The 18,525-nt window shown below is 39.5% G+C and overlaps 1 protein-coding gene across 1 annotated transcript in view; it reads right to left on the reverse strand.

Moving 5' to 3' along the window:
• LRPPRC (leucine rich pentatricopeptide repeat containing) overlaps positions 1-18,059 on the reverse strand; it is a 105,933-nt gene extending 87,874 nt beyond the window's left edge. The window contains exons 1-3 of the mRNA XM_082671730.1: positions 17,901-18,059; positions 3,693-3,892; positions 2,272-2,394 (exon numbers count right to left, since the gene is read on the reverse strand). Coding sequence (XP_082527856.1) covers positions 2,272-2,394; positions 3,693-3,892; positions 17,901-18,049 — 472 coding nt within the window. The 5' untranslated portion in view covers positions 18,050-18,059. The remainder of the gene's footprint in view (positions 1-2,271; positions 2,395-3,692; positions 3,893-17,900) is intronic.
• Between the last annotated feature and the right edge of the window lie 466 nt (positions 18,060-18,525).

Raw genomic sequence — 18,525 nt, forward strand, 5'->3', positions numbered from 1 at the left:
GAAGGTTCATGACAAAGATCTAAATATGAATAAGATAAGATCGTCAGCCTCCAAGAGAAGAATATCTATTAAAAAGACAAATTCAGGGACTTCCCTGGTGGCACAGTGGTTAAGAGTCCACTTGCCAGTACAGGGGACACAGGTTCAATCCCTGGTCCAGGAAGATCCCACATGCCGCGGAGCAACTAAGCTCGTGTGCCACAACTGCTGAGACCGCGTGCCATAACTACTGAAACCCACATGCCTAGAGCCCGTGCTCCGCAACAAGAAAACCCACCACAATGAGAAGTCCACACACCACAACACAGAGTAGCTGCCACTCACTGCAACTAGAGAAAGCCCGCGTGCAGCAATGAAGACCCAATGCAGCCAAAGAAAAAAAAGACAAACTCACAATTCTAATGCAGGAAACTGATGAGACACTAATTGGGACTGGAGGTAAAACTCTAGAAAGGAGGGATTTAAATTATAGCTTGAAAAATGGATTGACTTAAAGAGTAAGAAACAAAAGAACACTCCAGAAAAGATAAATAACCTGAATAACAAAACTTAAGGAGACATATATTATCATGATGTGGCCAAGAAGTACACCAGAAGTAATTCTATTTTTAAAAATTTAGGGCTTCCCTGGTGGCACAGTGGTTTAGAGTCCGCCTGCCGATGCAGGGGACACGGGATCGTGCCCCGGTCCGGGAAGATCCCACATGCCGCGGAGCGGCCAGGCCCATGAGCCATGGCCGCTGAGCCTGCGTGTCCAGAGCCTGTGCTCTGCAACAGGAGAGGCCACAACAGTGAGAGGCCCACGTATCGCAAAAAAAAAAAAAAAAAAATTTAGCATATGGCAACATTGAAATGAGAGCCTATCATTTCCAGACTAAAGGGGACTAAAGAATCCCCTTTAGTCTGGAAAACTCAGTTCCAGTCTCGGATCTGTCACAGCTCATTCTGTAACTTTGGACATATTACCTAAGCTAAAAAATCTCTTGCAGCTTAAAAAAAGTCTGTGAACAAGAGTCACGGTGGCAATCTACCAGGTTTCTAACAATATTAATTCAACAACTAGTTAACAAGTGTAGTAAGTTCAAAGCATTATTCTACCGGCAAAGAGAAAAACAAAGATGTTACGAATTCTACTCTCACAAAGGATATACAGTATAGAGAAAAGACATGTTTGTGAACAATTATAATAGAAAGTAATGCGTGTCTATCTTTCTATTGAGGTATTAATGTTATGACTACTATGTAAGGGCTCTTTTCTATTTTAGAATATAACCATTCTCACAAATATTTCTCCCAGTTCAACATGTGTTTTTAAATTATGTGACTTACTGACATATAGATATTTCTAGTTTGCTTTGTTAAGATCTTCTTAAATCAGGAATGAACACTGAATTTTATCAAACGATCTTTTAAACTATTTTATTTTTTGAATAGGTACTATTCATAGCCCCAAAATGAAAAAGTATAAAAGAGTATAGGGTAATCAACTATAATTTTTTTAAAAAGTATACAGTAAAAATTGTATCTAGTGTTTATCATCCTTCCAGAAATATTTTAATATCATATGCACATACACATATAAACATTTTTCTTCAGAATGGTATCAAACTATACACTCTGTTCTGCATCTTAATTTTTAATTATATTTTGGAGAAAACCCCACATTAGTATATGAAGAACTCCATTCTTTTAATGGTTGCACCGTATTCCATTTTACAGACACTCCATAATTTATTTAACCAAACCTCTAGTGAGGGACATTAGAGTTGGTTCCAATTTTTACTTTTGCAAACAAGCTACAATGAAGAATATCCTTTTGCACATGTGAGTGTATCTATCTAAACTCTAACAAACAGACTATGTTGTACACCTCAAGTTAATATAATATTGTAAATCAACTGTACGTCAAAAGGAATTTTTTTAAGTATAAACATATTAAAACACTGAAATGCTTGATATGTTAATAAATTCTAACAAATAGAAATGCTTGGTCAAATAGTATGTGCACATAACTTTGACAGACTAAATGTCTTTCTACTTCGTTCTTTTTAACTTACCCTAAAAGTAATACTTGTTATGAAAAATTATTTTATTCTTAATGCCCCTAGATGTCACTATAACTCACCAAATAAGTCATATCACAAAAAAATATGAATCAAGTAAAACCCTTCCATAAAACTGAACTACAGCATTTATGAAAAGAAATTCTTTTTTACTAAAAGAGAAAGTATCTACACCCTTCATACACATCATATATTCATACAATCATACCCAATTTCTGAAGTTTGTCCCATATCCTATGAGCAAATTCTGTTCTCTCTGAGAGCTTTAGTTCAGGCAAGAGAGAACCACAGCTGCGCAGCAGAAGCAAGGCTTGATTACCACCTCGGCTACCTATGAAAACAGGTTAACGTATAATATTTAACATAGTAACAATACCATGCAGATAAATATCAAAACTTAAGCTGAAATCTGTAAATATTTTAAAATCTCCTGCCTCACTAAAGATAATATTAAAAGAATACTCATAAATCAGAAAAATCCTATCCCAATCAACAAGTATCATTTACAATGTTACTACAAGTTTTTAAAACTGATCTGTTTTCTTACGGAAGCTAAGGTTATAAATCTATACAATCTGCAAAACTACAAAGAACCTAGTGCTTACTGCAATAGAAAGGCTGAACTTCTCAGTATCTTATGAAAATAGTACAAAGCAGTACAATTAAAACCCAAGAATATCCAACTTAGGTTTATAATCCTCTACAAAATATTAACTTCCTTCTCCCTTTATCCACATGTCTCTGAAAGCTGACTTTAAAACAAAACAAAAATAAACCACTTATTGCATGATTCCATTTATATAAAGTATCCAGGATAAGCAAATCTACAAGGAAGTACACTAGTGGTTGCCTAGGGCTGGAAGGGATGGAGGTCTGGGGACTGATGTTTAGGAGTATGGAGGTTTCTTTTGGGGGTGATAAAAATGTTCTAAAATTGACTGCGGTGATAGCCGTACAACTCAATGAATCAAAGAGAGAAAATGATAAAAACTGTCTTTAAATGCAAGTTATTACTGATACTTCTTTAGTATCCCTCATCATTAGATTCTACAGCTTAATGTGACTGAAATCATGGATGGGCTTTGGGAAGCTGGTGAATGCTCTCAAACTATATACAAAATTATGTGTGTGGCTTGCACATGGGCTTTTGTGTGAGCATGTGTGGTTAGGGTTTTTTTTTTGGGGGGGGTGTTGAGGGCAAGTTTCTATCAGATTATCAAAGTTGCATAAGTGACTCAAATAAATTTTAATAGCTAAGTGAAAATGAAAGGGAAATAGTGATTATCAGTCTTTCTGGGAATTTGTCATATGTGATTATCTTAGGGAAAGCAGACACTATACAACAGAAGAAAAACTAATATCTTCCAAGAAAATTTACCACTCAAAGTGATTGCTTCATAAACTGTGGGAGAAGACCATTTTTATTTGCTAATTTTGAAATAAACATGCAAAACAAAATGTTTTACTCAAAACTTTGCTCTGATGAGTTGGAAAAACAGATCACAATCATAACATAAAATCATGAATAGAAATAACAAAATTTGAAGTATCAAGTAATGTGCTCTATAATGAGCTTACCACCAAACCACTACTTAAGTTCAACTTTTTTAACAGAAAATCTTGAAATACCTGAGTGGCAGGTGTTATCAAAGACTTTTTGTAGAAGAGTCTTAGGGATGCGGCCAGTTCTTCGGACAGAATTATCTAGCCTCATTAGAGCCCAATCAAACTGACTGGTATTCCTTCTATGAGAAGAAGTGGCCTCTTCTTGAAGATAATTCTTTTTTTCAGCAGCAATGGCATACAGCCTGGCTTGGCTCAGTAGCTCTCTACAAAATGAAAGACAATTAGAAATAAACTATGTCAACTACTAACCACATAGGTCATCTTTGTGAGTAAAATTTATACAAAGCTTTCTTATTAGTTACTAAATACCTAAATTCATAGCACAATAGCAAAATGCACAGGGAAGTATAAATTGGTAGGGAAGAAAGTTTTGACCTTTGCTTTAAATGAAGTCACATGCACATAAATTGCATGCAAATTAACCTCTTGAATAACTGTTTGACAATATCTGGATAACTTTTCACATGGAATCAACTCAAACTAAGACAATAATACAGTATGTTTTAAGTGTTTTTAAATCTCCCTTAACCAAAACCAAGTCAGTGAAGGAAAATGAAGATTATGCTACAAAGCTCTTCTCACCTCTGCAAATGAGACAAGAGATATAAAATATATCTAAAATTCTGAAGAATTCTAAAGCAGGCTTCAAATGCTTTCCAGGTGTTGCTTATTATGAATTATTAAGAAGACCAATTTCCAAGTTAAAATTATACATTTTAAAGGATCATTAACAACGAAAGAATTTCCCATCTTTCTAAATAAATCTGAAACATTTTACAGTGATGTTTCAACTCTCAATTCATATGTCAAAATGCTAACTGTATACTTTTCTAATCATTTTAACAACTGTAACCAACAAATATAAAACTAGATTTCTGCTGTTAAACATCATTAATTTGGGGAAAGTCAAAAGGAAAAAAAATTAAGGTCAGACTAGTACATATGTATAAAAAGCAAACAACCTTTAAACCATTCAACATTTTAATAAAAGAGGTCTAGCATGCAGACCAAACGCTCCAAAACGTGAAATCAGAGGTATTCTACGCTGTAGAAATAGGCTCTACCTGATTTACAAACATCAAACTTAGAAATAATCCTTATGTGTGAAGGAAACCCTGTCATAAATCTTTGAATTGAATTTAAACTCTTTCTGTGCATTCAAATCTCACACAAAATTATCTAATTCTCAGAGATTTACATCTTTACCTCCAAATATCTTAGACTTTTCAGAAGTAGCCAGTAAGTATAACTAAATAATACTAAGTATATAGTAACTAAGTATAATGTAAAAACACTCTACTTACTAATTTGAGAATGCGTTTAGGATGACAATCACATTTTTCTAGCATGTGCACATTTTTTACCACAATTACCAAAATAAATATTTACATACTAGTAGTTTAAAAATAAAATTGTTGACTTCCTATCCTATGTTATTAACCTGGAAAACCAGTCACAAAACTGAATGATTAAGTACCTGATGTTACATTAAAGAAAGCTACGCCAGTAGTTTCACAACAAGGTTATGTAAAACACAGAGGCAGTAACTGATACTCCACTAGAAATTCTACCACTGTGACCTGGGACAAATCACTCTGGCCATCAATGATTCCACCTATGTAAATCAGTAGACTGGAAAACAATGGAAAAAATCAAAATAGTAACTAAACAAGACAATGTCTTATCTTGTTTAGTTAAGAAGCCTAATGATCAGCACTTGCAGATGGCTAATTGATTAAAGTTAGTTAAATGAACTGAATTAATTAAATGCTAGATTTTTACCTATAAACCACAGAAGATACATGCCTACATAAACTTATCCCTTATTTTCAAAAGTTTTCTCTGGCTGTTTGTCTGGCTGTTACTAACCTATGCCCTTGTTAGTCAGGCAAACACAAAATATTATTTTAAATCACCCAGAACAATGTGTCAGGTTCAGGAGAGTGTGCAATAATATTGTTCAACAATGAAAGCTAATAACATAAGAGATTTCAAAATTGTAGTGAAGTGTATTTGTCAATGTTTTTTACACAACCCAAATCTGATAAACTGTGAAGGGGCATAAAAATAAAACCTCTGTTTAAAATGCAGTTTTAAAATGTAAGATCAGGGACTTCCCTGGTAGTCCAGTGGGTAAAACTCTGCGCTCCCAATGCAGGGGGCCCGAGTTCGATCCCTGGTCAGGGAACTAGATCCCGCATGCATGCCGCAACTAAGAGTCCACATGCCACAACCAAGACCCTGTGCAGCCAAAATAAATAAATAAATATTAAAAAATAAAATAAAATGTAAGTTCAAACAAACACAAATAAAATCCAGGCAGAAAACAGAGACGTTAACAAACCAGCACTGCATGCTGAACATTCTAAAGCTAATTCTTCTCACAAAATAAATCTTTAATGCTGCTAAGTCTCCTTCACGTGTGTTTGGCTTTAATTAGTTAAGTCAAAATACGAATCTACTATAAAATAAACTGGGGAGGGGAAGAGTTACATATTTAAGTCAAAGGATTCTTCACTCTTCAAAAGGATTCTCCAGGGCTTCCCTGGTGGCGCAGTGGTTGAGAGTCCGTCTGCCGATGCAGGGACACAGGTTCGTACCCCGGTCCGGGAAGATCCCACATGCCGCGGAGCGGCTGGGCCCGTGAGCCGTGGCCGCTGAGCCTGCGCGTCTGGAGCCTGTGCTCCGCAATGGGGGAGGCCACAACAGTGAGAGGCCCGCGTACCACAAAAAAAAAAAAAAAAGATTCTCCAGTGCTTCCTCACATGGCAGCGCTTTCTACATTTCTTATTTGACACAGAATTTATTTTTAAATTCACTTGAACACACCCTGAAGGAAAAAGGGTGTGTTCACAGCCTAGAACGATAGGTATGTTGTGATAGAAAAGAAAGGAAAGAACAAGTGCAGGGGTTAAGGTGGGTCCATGCAAGGTAGGAACCTAACCATCAGGCCTGAACAAGCTGGAATGCACTGCCTCCAAAACCTGATGACCAAGTGATGTAAACACATAAGGGAAAATTATTTTATCATTTCACCCAAGTGTCATAAATGGCTCCTTTATATTTTTGAGTTAAATTTCTCAGGTTCCCTCCTGAGACTCCAGCACTCATAACCAACTTCCAGGTTACCCATGAATTTTCTCTGGCAAAATCTGGCATTTAAAAAGTTATTTTTCTCAGGTTTTGTTGTTTTTTTATAATGGGTGCTAGTGTTTTTTGACTCTTTAGTGAAAAAAATAATGATTTTATAGTTGAGCGTCCATATTTCAAAAAGGTACAAGGACTAGATTATTATTAGATTATTATAAACAGGCTTCCATGGGTTCCCTAATTAACAGGCTCCCCTATTAAGCCTGTCACTTTTAAAAATCAATGCCTTACTTTTTCAAGGCATTTTTAAGTTTACAGAAAAACTGTCCAGAAAGTACGGAGTTCCCATGTATTAGACCCTCTTCCCCGTCCACCTAATTTCCTCTATTAACATTCTGTATTAGTGTGGTACATTCGTTACAAATGATGACCAATATTGATACATTTTTATTAGCTAAGGTCTATAGTATACAAAAATGTTCACACTCTGTGTGTACATATCTATGGGCTTTGACAAATACATGACATGCATTACAGAACCACAGAATATTTCACTGCCCTCAAAATGCCCTATGTTCCACCTAACTCATCCCTTCCCCCTCCTCCTGAACCCCTAGCAACCACTTTTTACTTGTCTTGTGTTGCCTTTTCCAGAATGTCATATAGTTGAATCATACAGGACGTAATCTTTTTCAGATTGGCTTCTTTCACCTAGCAATACACATTTAAGGTTCCCCTGTGTCTTTTCATGGCTTGATAGTTCATTTTTTTTAGTGCTGAGTAACATTCCACTGTATTGGATGTACCACAATTTGCTTATCAGTTCACCTACTGAAGGACATACTAGTCGCTTCCAATTTTGGGCAATTATGAATAAAGCTACTGTAAACATGTATGTGCAGGTTTTTGTGTGGACAGAAATCTTCAACTCATTTGGGTAAATATCTAGGAGTGTGACTGCTGGATCATATGGTAAGCTTATGTTTATTTATCTTTGTAAGAAACCGTCAAACTATCTTCCAAAATGCCTGTACCATTTTGCATCCCCACTAGCAATAAATGAGAGTTCCTATTGCCCCACATCTCACCACAGATGCCATAGGTGTTTTAGCCATTCTAACATGCATGTAGTGGTATTTAACTGTTGTTTTAATTTGCAATTCCCTAATGACATATGATATGAGCATCTTTTCATATGCTTATTTGCCTTCAGTATTTCTTCGGTGAACTGTTCAGATGTGCTAATTTCTCAACTAGGTCATTAAGTTTTCTCATTGTTGAGTTTTAAGAGTTCTTTGTATGTTTTGGATAGTCTCAGTGTTTCTTTCTTTCAAGTAAACTTTTTATTGAACTGTTATTCATTCCTTTTAAACTCTGAATATACACCAAACTAATCACATACATTTTTAAAACTCTCCCTTCCCTATTCTCTTCTTCCTTTTTCACTGCTATTATGAGCCAATTGGGCATCACTCTAGAGCTATCAGAGTTTAAAGATACAGCGATAGAATAGGTATAGTCAGTAGCTAATGTTTATTACGCATTTAAGACATGCAAGGTAATAGAAAATTAGGACTATAATCTTGACTTTACAGATAAGAAAAGTAAAGTAACTTGCCCAAAGTCACAGTAAAAGCTAGTTAAATGACAGGACCTGTACCTGTACATGGGTAATTTCATTCTGAAATGAGCTCAACATGGCGGAAGGGCATCAAGGAAACTAATCTGCCTGCAACAGGCAGTTCACACTGGAAAGTGGTAAAAATTAAACCTAGGCAGGGAATGTGAGACGAGATAAGGGGAAGTCTACAATGGCTGATAACGACAGGATTTGGATTTTATGACATGCTTATAAAATACAAGACTGATTTTCACAATGCTGCTCTCACAGAAGCATATTTTGCTGAACTATTCTGTTGGCAATAGGTATCCAAATTTCTCTTATGTTCTCACCAATCCCTTATTTTAACTATTCTACTTGAGTTTTCTTTATTTAGTCTGTTGGTATGGTTGATTACATCAATTGACTATTCAAACCTTGAACCAGGCTTGCACACCTGGAATAAACCCAACTTGGTTGCAGTATATAATTATTTTATACATTTTATGTATATACTGATTCCAATTAAGTTTTAACATGTTAAAAATTCAAAAAACAATGACTCCTCCTAAAAGTGGTTGGTATTCCTTTCAAATTTCTTCACTGCTACTGACTACACCACCTTTACATTTTTCCCTCAAGCTCAAAATCTTAGGATAATTGCTCAATCCCCCTCATCCTTCACAGCGCATCTGTTGAGCCCTCAGATACCTCTTTATTTCTGAGTTCCTTGTTCAATCCAGAACACATGGATTTTTGCAACAAAACTCATATTAGTTTCTCAGGCTTCAGCTTTTCTTCATACAACTGCCAGATCAATCTCCCCCAAAACCGTCTCATGCCACTGCCTCTTTAGGATCCTGTAACTGTTTTTTTTACTTTTATCACAACACCTAAATTCTTTCATTTATTGATTCAAAGAAGATTTATCAAGCACCTTCTATGTATAAAGCACTGTGCTAGGATCAGCCTTTCTACTTATCTAGTAAGTAAACCTGATAATCAATTAGTTAAACTTAAAAAACAAAACAACAAAACCCACGAGTTGTGTTAAGTTCTATGACTCCAATGAAACAACAGTAGGGTTCTACTTTGGATTAAATGTACAAAGATGATGACACTCAAAATTTTTAACTAAGGATGAAAGGCAGCAGCCATACAGATATCAGAGGATGAGTATTCTAGGCCAAGTAGAACAGTCAGTAGACCAAGTGCGTGAGCAACAGATGGTATGAGATTGGAGAGGACGGCTGGGCTAGATCATGGAGGATTGTGAAGGTAAGGAGTCTGGATTTTATTCTGGATACAGATTTCATTCCAAGTACAAAACTGTACATAACCCTACTGAAGGTTTTGTAAGCAGGGGTTGTGGTATGATATATTTCTGTTTAGAAAAGATCAGTCTAGCTGCAGGGTGGACCAAAAATTAGACAGCAGCAAGAATTTAATAGAGATACCATTTAGGAAGCTGTTGCAGCAGTCCAAGTGAGAGACTGAAGCTTAGAGGGTGGGCGCGGAGATGAGAATCACCAAGGCTCCCACCTGATTTAACTGCAAATTCCAGGCAACAAGTCTTGCCAGTACAATTTGTTAATTCTCACTTCCATGTAATAGAGAAAAATTCATGTAAAAGAGCCCTACAGAGTCTCGATTAATCCTCTGTATACATCTTAACGTATTATGTATCATTTTCATAACACTTGATAAGCACAATCTTAGAGACAAAAACAGAAGGCTCCATGGCATAGTGGAAACACACCAGCTTTCAGAGTGTGGGCTTGAATGTAAAAATGTAAAATGGTTATTGGGATAAGGAGGGGAAATTTTGGCAATTACTCCTAATTTTTGTCCTTAAAATTCTTGTTTAGAGTCAAATTTAACAGGAATATTTTATGTGTTTAAAAAAATTAAGAATTTCCAACATGGCCCCTAACTGTAAAGTCTATATTATAAGGAGAAAAGAAAGAAGCTTAAGAACAGAAGAGCTTGTACTGAGAAGTCTAGTATTCCAAATTTGCTGACACCAGACTCAATAGAAACCTAGATTCCAATAAGAAATGTCTAACATATTCTTTTTATATCTGTTGCCATGTTTCCTGGGAACTATCACTAATTGTAAGCCAAAAGTCTCTAATTATATGAAAAAAAAAAAAAAAGGATAAACGGTTAGCCATTATGCAAAATTTAGGCCATTCAAGACATTCTCATTGGAAGGGGAAAAAACAAACAAACAGACTGTCCTGATTTCAGGCTCTGCCATTTCTAAGATATGTAACTTTGGGCAAGTTACCACAACTCTCTCTAAGCCTGTAAAATCTCAGAGATAATAGTATTCACCGCACAGGAATATCACAAAGACTGAGATAATGCAGTGTTTCCCAAAATATTGCACTTCTGCCAGGAAAATGGTTTTAGATAGCATGTAGACAAAGACTTTCTATTTCTGTAGTTTTATTTACTTCAATAAATAGTTTAAAATAACTATTGCATCTAGCTCTTTATCTTCCTAGAATTCTTGCTTAAAACAAAATTAAGTTATAAAATGTCAGTTTAAACCTAAACCCAATGAAAAGAAAAATGCTAAACATAAATAATAGTTTAGGTAGTACTAGATTTGGCAAAAAAATGTGAAGGCAGTACACAAATGCCCAAGGTCTGGGCAACACTGAGAAAAGTATACATAAAGGACCCAGCAAATTAAGCATAATAAATATTAACTACATCATTTCTTCTTTTTAAAATGTATTAGCATAAAGTACAAGACTTATTTTAAAAGGCCTACTGAAATCCAAGCTATGCTGTTTAACAGGTACGTGACTCTGGGAAAGGTATTTGGTTTAAGCATCAGTTCCCTCAAGTGAGAAAAAGTACCTACCTTGTAAAGATCACATAAAAAATAAGATTCCTAACAAAAGAGTGCTCAATAAATAGTTCTTATTATAGAAGGTACTCAATAAATATCTGCTGTTTGATCTTTTAAAAAATCTTTTGTAAAGCTGTCACAATGAACTTTCTCCCTGAAAAATTCTCCCTGAATTTTCCAAGACCTCAGTTCTCCGAAAACTCTTGCCCAGCTAAGCTGTCCCCCAAACACTGCTTTATGCTCTACGGTAAGTCACAGAACTTCAGAGTAAAAAAGTCACTTGCAACCCTTCTACACTTGGTAACAGTCTTCTGACTTGAAACACCAATGCCATTCCTTTCCACCTATCCAGATGTCCCCTCCATCTCAGGCTCCTCCAGTCCAAAGGGATGTCTCCTTTGTCTCAGCCATGACAGGAACTAACAAGAGTCAGTTACCCAGGCTGGGACCTTAGATGTCACGTGGAGCAAGATATTCTGTAGAATCTATCAATATAAAGCAAGAGTGGGATAGACTAGATTATTCTAGAGATGCCCTCCAGAGTTTACATTCTGAGATCTTATCATGTGCTTACTTACTTGTGATAGTCTCTAATTCCTCAATTTATACTGTATTATGTATTGCCTTTTTTAAAAAATGTTTTTATGTCCGTAAGTAATCCCTTTAGCACCTAAAACACAACATATTCAAAGCACTTGGGAACTGAGAATCACAGCATCTGCAGTTGAATCCCAACTGGAGATTCCGGATAAATTACTTCACCCTTCTAAACCTCAGTTTCCTAACTTGTAATATCAACCCACAGAAGATGAAACGTGTGTGTGATAAATTCATACAAACACAGTTTGACAATGGTAAAGATCTACCCCAAAGGTACTATTATTTATCCTAATCTCCAAATCAATTCTTCCTAATTCTAACATTCTCTCCAAGCTCCTGTTCTCTTTCCTTCAGAAAAGGAAGTATCTTTTCTTCAGTTCTGCACCACCTAGTTGTGGCCCTATTAAGCCTAATCTGCAGTATGTATCAATGTTGTTCCTCACTGGTCTATCTATCCCCAGTCCCTATTTCTCCTAGGGTCTTTGTAAACTTTGTCAAGAACTGTACTTCTCAAAAGCCTCCAACGGCTTCCGACCAACTTTCTAATCAACGCTGGTAGCTTTAAGAAACTGATTGGGGACTTCCCTGGTGGTGTAGTGGTTAAGAATCCGCCTACCAATGCAGGGGACACAGGGTCGAGCCCTGGTCCGGGAAGATCCCACATGCCATGGAGCAACTAAGCCTGTGTGCCACAACTCCTGAAGCCCGCGTGCCTACAGCCTGTGCTCCACAACAAGAGAAGCCACCCCAATGAGAAGCCCGCGCACCCGCAACCAAGAGTAGCCACTGCTCGCTGCAACTAGAGAAAGCCCACGTGCAGCAACAAAGACCCAACGCAGCCAAAAATAAATTATTTTTTTAAAAAAAGAAATTGATTGACTTTTGCAGTATCAACTTCCACTACATCCCACCCCACGTAGACACACAGGATAAAAGTATGGCCTCCAAGTTTCTTCCACCTCTTTCTTCCCCTGGAACATTCTGACTACTCATTACCACATGGCCTCTTAAACTTGAGCAATCCCCTACCACAAAACAAATGTTTCTTTCCTTCTTCTCTCTGAAATGCCACAGTATTATATTCCTCTCTATGGATAGCACAAACATAACATGTTGTACATGTGCCTATCATAGTCCTCTGTAATTGATAAACTTAAACCCACAGGGAGCAGAGGCTGAATCGCAACTCCAAAGGACCCAGACAGACTTTTAAGATGTGCTGAGAACGTTTTTTTAATGAGAGGTAAACAAGGAAAAGTTTTCTCTCCTTTCAATTTTAGAAGTCACATCATTCTGTCATAGGGCAATATGTGCTCTTCACCTTTAAGATAATCATCAATCCAGATCCGCTTCCAAACTGATTTAACTCAAAGCTTACCTTTCCTCTGAAGCACCTAAGTATTAATAAATTCTAATAATTTCACTCAATAATACTCATCTGTCCTTCTCAGACATTCCTGGAAATCAAGATCAGGGTGAATTTGTGGAGATCCACTGCACTACATGAATGGGTTAAGTACCCCTTCAAACTCCTTTGCATCCCACAAATACTCCTCCCTCAATATCTAAGATTTTCATTGATTTACTCAACAAACATTTGACATCTACTATGTGCCACAAAGTCAGACACCAGGGGAGGCAAAAAGAGTAAGACAAAGTCCCTGCCTTCAAGGAACCTTCAACCAGGTCTGGAGTGCTGGTGGGTACACATGCAATAGTGTTAATGGGTGCTTTAGTGATTCCGGATCTGAGAGAAAGCACAAGAAGGGAGTGGTCAAAGGAAGAAGCCAGCAACAGAGATTAAACAGAGAAGAGGAGACACATCCCAACAATGAACATCACAGTCAAAGGTAAAGAGATGTGCAACGTGCTCCATCAAAGCCTTGCTGGTTCACAGACCAGCAGCACCTTTATCATCTGAGGGCTTGTTAAAAATGCAGAATCTCAGTCCCCTACCTATACCTACAAAGTCAGAATCCTCATTTTCAGAGGATCCCCAGGGAATTCTTATGCTCATTACGGTTTCAGAAGCCCTGCTGTGGAGGACTCTGAAGTAGTTTGAGATGGCTAGCACAGAGGACACCATGGGAATGAACTCACAAGAAGTGAGGCTCCAGAGGCATCTCCAGATCATGAAGCACCTTATCCTGGAACAAATGGAGCCACCACAGTGTCTAATTCTTAAGTAGGAAAATGACAAGATCAAATTACCAGGGTAACTACAGAATAAAGTAGGGGTTGGAAGAAGAGGGAAATCATTCCAGATGAAGTAGCTCTAACAGAACTTAATCATTTGTGCAATCAATACATAGGAGGGAGGATGGGAACAGGGAAGTGTCAAAGAAATATGAATGAAAAATTTCTATAAAGCTGACAGAAATAGCAACATTCACTAAAACAGGGGACGCACGAGGAACAGACTTGGGAGGAAAGATGAATCCAGTTTGATATTTTCTTTTTTTTTTTATTTTTAAAATTGAAGTATAGGGCTTCCTGGTGGCGCAGTGGTTGAGAGTCCGCCTGCCAATGCAGGGGACACGGGTTCGCGCCCCGGTCCGGGAAGATCCCACATGCCGCGGAGTGGCTGGGCCCGTGAGCCATGGCCACTGGGCCTGCGCGTCCGGAGCCTGTGCGCCGCAACGGGAGAGGCCACAACAGTGAGAAGCCCGCGTACCACAAAAAAAAAAAAAAAAAAAAAAAAAATTGAAGTATAGTTGACTTACAATGTTGTGTTAGTTTCTGGTGTACAGCAAAGTGATGAATCCAGTTTGAGATGTATGGGTTTGAAGTACCTATAGGTCAACAAGTGGAGGTGCCTAGTAGCAGGCAGGCACCTCCAGGAGGGAAAATATTGCCATCATCAGATAGGCAGGTATCAGCTGATGCCCTAAAAATGGAAGAGGTCACCCAAAGGGAATGAAAAAAAATGAGAAAACAAAAGGACTAAGGACAACCACCGCCACCCCCCAAAGATATCAGCATTTAAGAGATGAACAGAGGAAAAAGGATGCAACAAAATGAGAAAAATTCTAAAGAGAATAAAATCAAGAAAGAGTGGTGTCATCTTCAATGCCAATAAAAGGGTTTCATTAAGGGGGAAATGGGAGACAGTAATGTCAGAGGTCAAGGCCTAAAGAGTGGATCTGGGGGCTTCCCTGGTGGCGCAGTGATTAAGAATCTGCCTGCCAATGCAGGGGGCACGGGTTGGAGCCCTGGTCCGGGAAGATCCCACATGCCGCGGAGCAACTAAGTCCATGTGCCACAACTACTGAGCCTGCCCTCTAGAGCTCACGAGCCACAGCTACTGAGTCCGCGTGCCACAACTACTGAAGCCCGCGCACCTAGAGCCTGTGCTCCGCAACAAGAGAAGCCACTGCAATGAGAAGCCCGCACACTGTGACGAAGAATAGCCCCCACTCGCCGCAACCAGAGAAAGCCTGCGCACAGCAACAATGACCCAACGCAGCCAAAAATAAAAAAATTTATATAAAAAAAACCAAGAGTGGATCTGGTTATTAAGAAGTCCCTTAAAAAATTAAATGAAATAAACTTACATCTCACACATGCCTAATTTTAAAAGCACCCTCTCTCTCTCTCTGTATATATATATACACACATCTCAATGGCTCTCTGTGGGTGATAGAATTAAGAGTGATTTTTAGTTTATTGCTTTCCCCCCCAATATTTTGCAATTGCTCCTGAAGGCACATAAGTTCTAAAATTTAAAAATACATAATAAAAAGCTAATAAATAAAACAATGATGGCTATTCCCAGTGGTGTGACTGCAGTGGGTCAAAGAGCAAATTCGAAGTGAAGAAATGAAGGAGACAGGAGTACAGACAGGAAGAAGAGACTGGGGAGCATGTGGAGTTAAGTCCAGTTTCAGGAAAGGTTTTGTTTTTCAGGTGGGAAAGATGTGAGCATGCTTACAGGCTGTGGGTAGGAAACTGTATAGAAAATGTTCAGAGTCCAGGAGAACAAGAAAACAAACACTTCTTTACTGCCTGCTATGAGCTGAGCACACAATGGTGAACAAGACTAAGTTCTAAGGAAACAAGCAGCGGGCAGATAAATAATATCAGACAAGTGAGACATGCTGTGATACAACTAAAATAGGGTTTGCACTGAGTGTTGAGGTTAGGCCTCTCTGAAGAGATAGCATTTAAGTTGAGTCCTGAATGACAAGAAATGAGCTTTAAAAGAAGAGGGAAAAGCCTTGTTACCTCTACTTCACAGACAACGAACTGAGGATCAAAAAGGCTAGGTAAGGTTATGCAGCAAGTAAATGGAACCCAGGTCTGATGAGCAGACCAACACCCTCTCTACTAGATTGTGTTCCCCCTACTGTTTTCCTCAAATGCAACAGCGAAGATGAACTGTAACATCGACCCTCCCCTGGCCTCACAGGGATGTTAAGGACTAGAAAAATATAAATCATTGGCACAACTTTCTCAAAAGAACCTCTCTGAAAGCCAAGAAGTGTAGATCTGTGAAAGCAGAGGCACAACTTCTAAAGGTTAACTGTTCAGGCCTAATGAGAAAATTCAGGTAGGCTCCAAGTCATAAGCAGACTACATTCCAAAAATGTATAACTAAGTTGCTAAGAAGTCATAAAACATTTCCTCCATGTAATTCTACACATAAAGTAGGTTTCCAAGCAGGACCACAAAAAATCCACGCAATCACAGCTATTACTGTTACTATTATAGTAACTAATACAGCATTTACGAGGAACCAGGCCCTATGTTAAGAGCTTTATATAGATAACCTCATGCAATGTCACCAACACTATTACTACTCCCATCTTATAACTAAAGAAACTGAGGCCTGTCAACGTTACGTAACTTGTCCAGTGGCATAATGCAAATAGAGAAGCCCACAGTCCAGCCCTGGTCTATTCCAGATCCTCAGCTCTTAGTCCTTATGCTGTCTCCCAAAGTACCTCTATTTATAAACACTCGTCTTTCAAAATCAGTTTTTCTTCAACTCTAAAACCTCAGTGCCCATCTACCCTTCTCAGGCGATCAGAATACTACTCAAACGTAAGACAGATAGCTAGTGGGAAGCAGCCGCATAGCACAGGGAGATCAGCTCGGTGCTTTGTGCCCACCTAGAGGGGTGGGATAGGGAGGGTGGGAGGGAGACGCAAGAGGGAAGAGATATGGGAACGTGTGTGTGTGTGGCTGATTCACTTTGTTACAAAGCAGAAACTGACACACCATTGTAGAGCAATTATACTCCAATAAAGATGTAAAAAAAAAAAAATACTACTCAAATTAACACCTTCCTCAAGCTTCCTTATCCTCTCCTTGGCAAAGTCTATACCAAACTTACCCCCTGATAAACCTCAATCCATGAGAGCATTTATTCACATATTTGACACCCACTGAGAACTTAATTTGCCTTTGCACCCCCAGTTCTCACAGAGTGCCTAGAATGTGTCCACTTACACATTCACTGACATTTACAGAGTCTACTGTCCCGACTCCCAACCCACTGCACATCTTCGTAAATACTGAGGTAAACTCCACTGAAGAAAACGGAGGCAAAAGCCCACACTGATGATAATTAAACTTCCACCTCTAAATTACCCTTTGCTCACCCAAAATTCCCAACCTATCCTCCCTCCAAAAAGAAAGCTCTCGAAACTTAAATCGTAGATGGTTACTAAGCACCAATAACGCTTGCACGTGGGACAACACCCGAGCCGGTCAATCATAGAAGAGTAACACTTGACCCCCTGCAGCAGCCTTCAAAGTCCCTCTCAGTTTCTTAGGACATCGATAACCCGAGGGCAAGGTGACCGAGTCCGAGGCGGCGATGGCAGGATCCATGACGGAAGCAAGCCACGTCCGTGGCCGTAACCTTCGAAGACGACCAACCCTGTCACCCTAAACCCCCCGGTGAGGAGCGTGATACGAGGCCCGGGGACGCCTGGCCCTGGAGCAGCGAGGAGGGTGTGGAAAGAGCACAAGTGGGACCCGGCCCTCGCCCACGTCCACGACCCCGAGGAACTGCCGCGCTGCAGGCGGGCTGAGAAAGCGGCCGGACACTCACCCGGCGACGCGCCCGGCGCGAGCGGCGTGAGGACAGAAGGCGGCGTGCGGCCGCCTCGGGCCGCCCGCTAGAAGGCGCAGGGAGAGCGGGAGGTGCGGGGCCGCCCCAGCGCGGAGGAGCCAGCGGGCCGGTCTCAGCAAGGCCGCCATGGCTCCGCCGTCCCCACCGTAGGCTGCACGCTGAGCAAGGATGGGGGAGCACGTGACCGCGGGGTCGTCCGGCGCGGGAGAGACCAAAGGCCGGGCGCGCCAGACGTAGGGGGAGACACGTGTTGTTATAACTTGGAAGATTGAAAAACCTGTTTCTCCCAGGACATATGATCCCCACGAGATATGTGCATTACAAGGTAGCTTGATATATCATTCCAGGGAGCGTCTCTTTCCGTTCTCTTTCCTTCACGTCAGCATGTTCAGTCTCTCCACCCCTTCACTTTTCAGTTGGTAGAGTCGGAAGAGGTCGACTCCTCCCAGGTTCGCGCAAGGGCTTGCGGGGGGCCAACTAGCGAGAACACCCGGGAACTCTCGAGAAGAGCCGACTGTGAAGAACCCGGAGTGTGGGACTTTTCTCTGCAGAGTGAGGGAGTTGTAGCCAACGTTACGCGGTTCCCGCTCCAAGCCGAAGATGC

The sequence above is a fragment of the Grampus griseus genome, assembly GCF_964374135.1.
Source record: "Grampus griseus genome assembly, chromosome: 15".
NCBI lineage: Eukaryota > Metazoa > Chordata > Mammalia > Artiodactyla > Delphinidae > Grampus > Grampus griseus.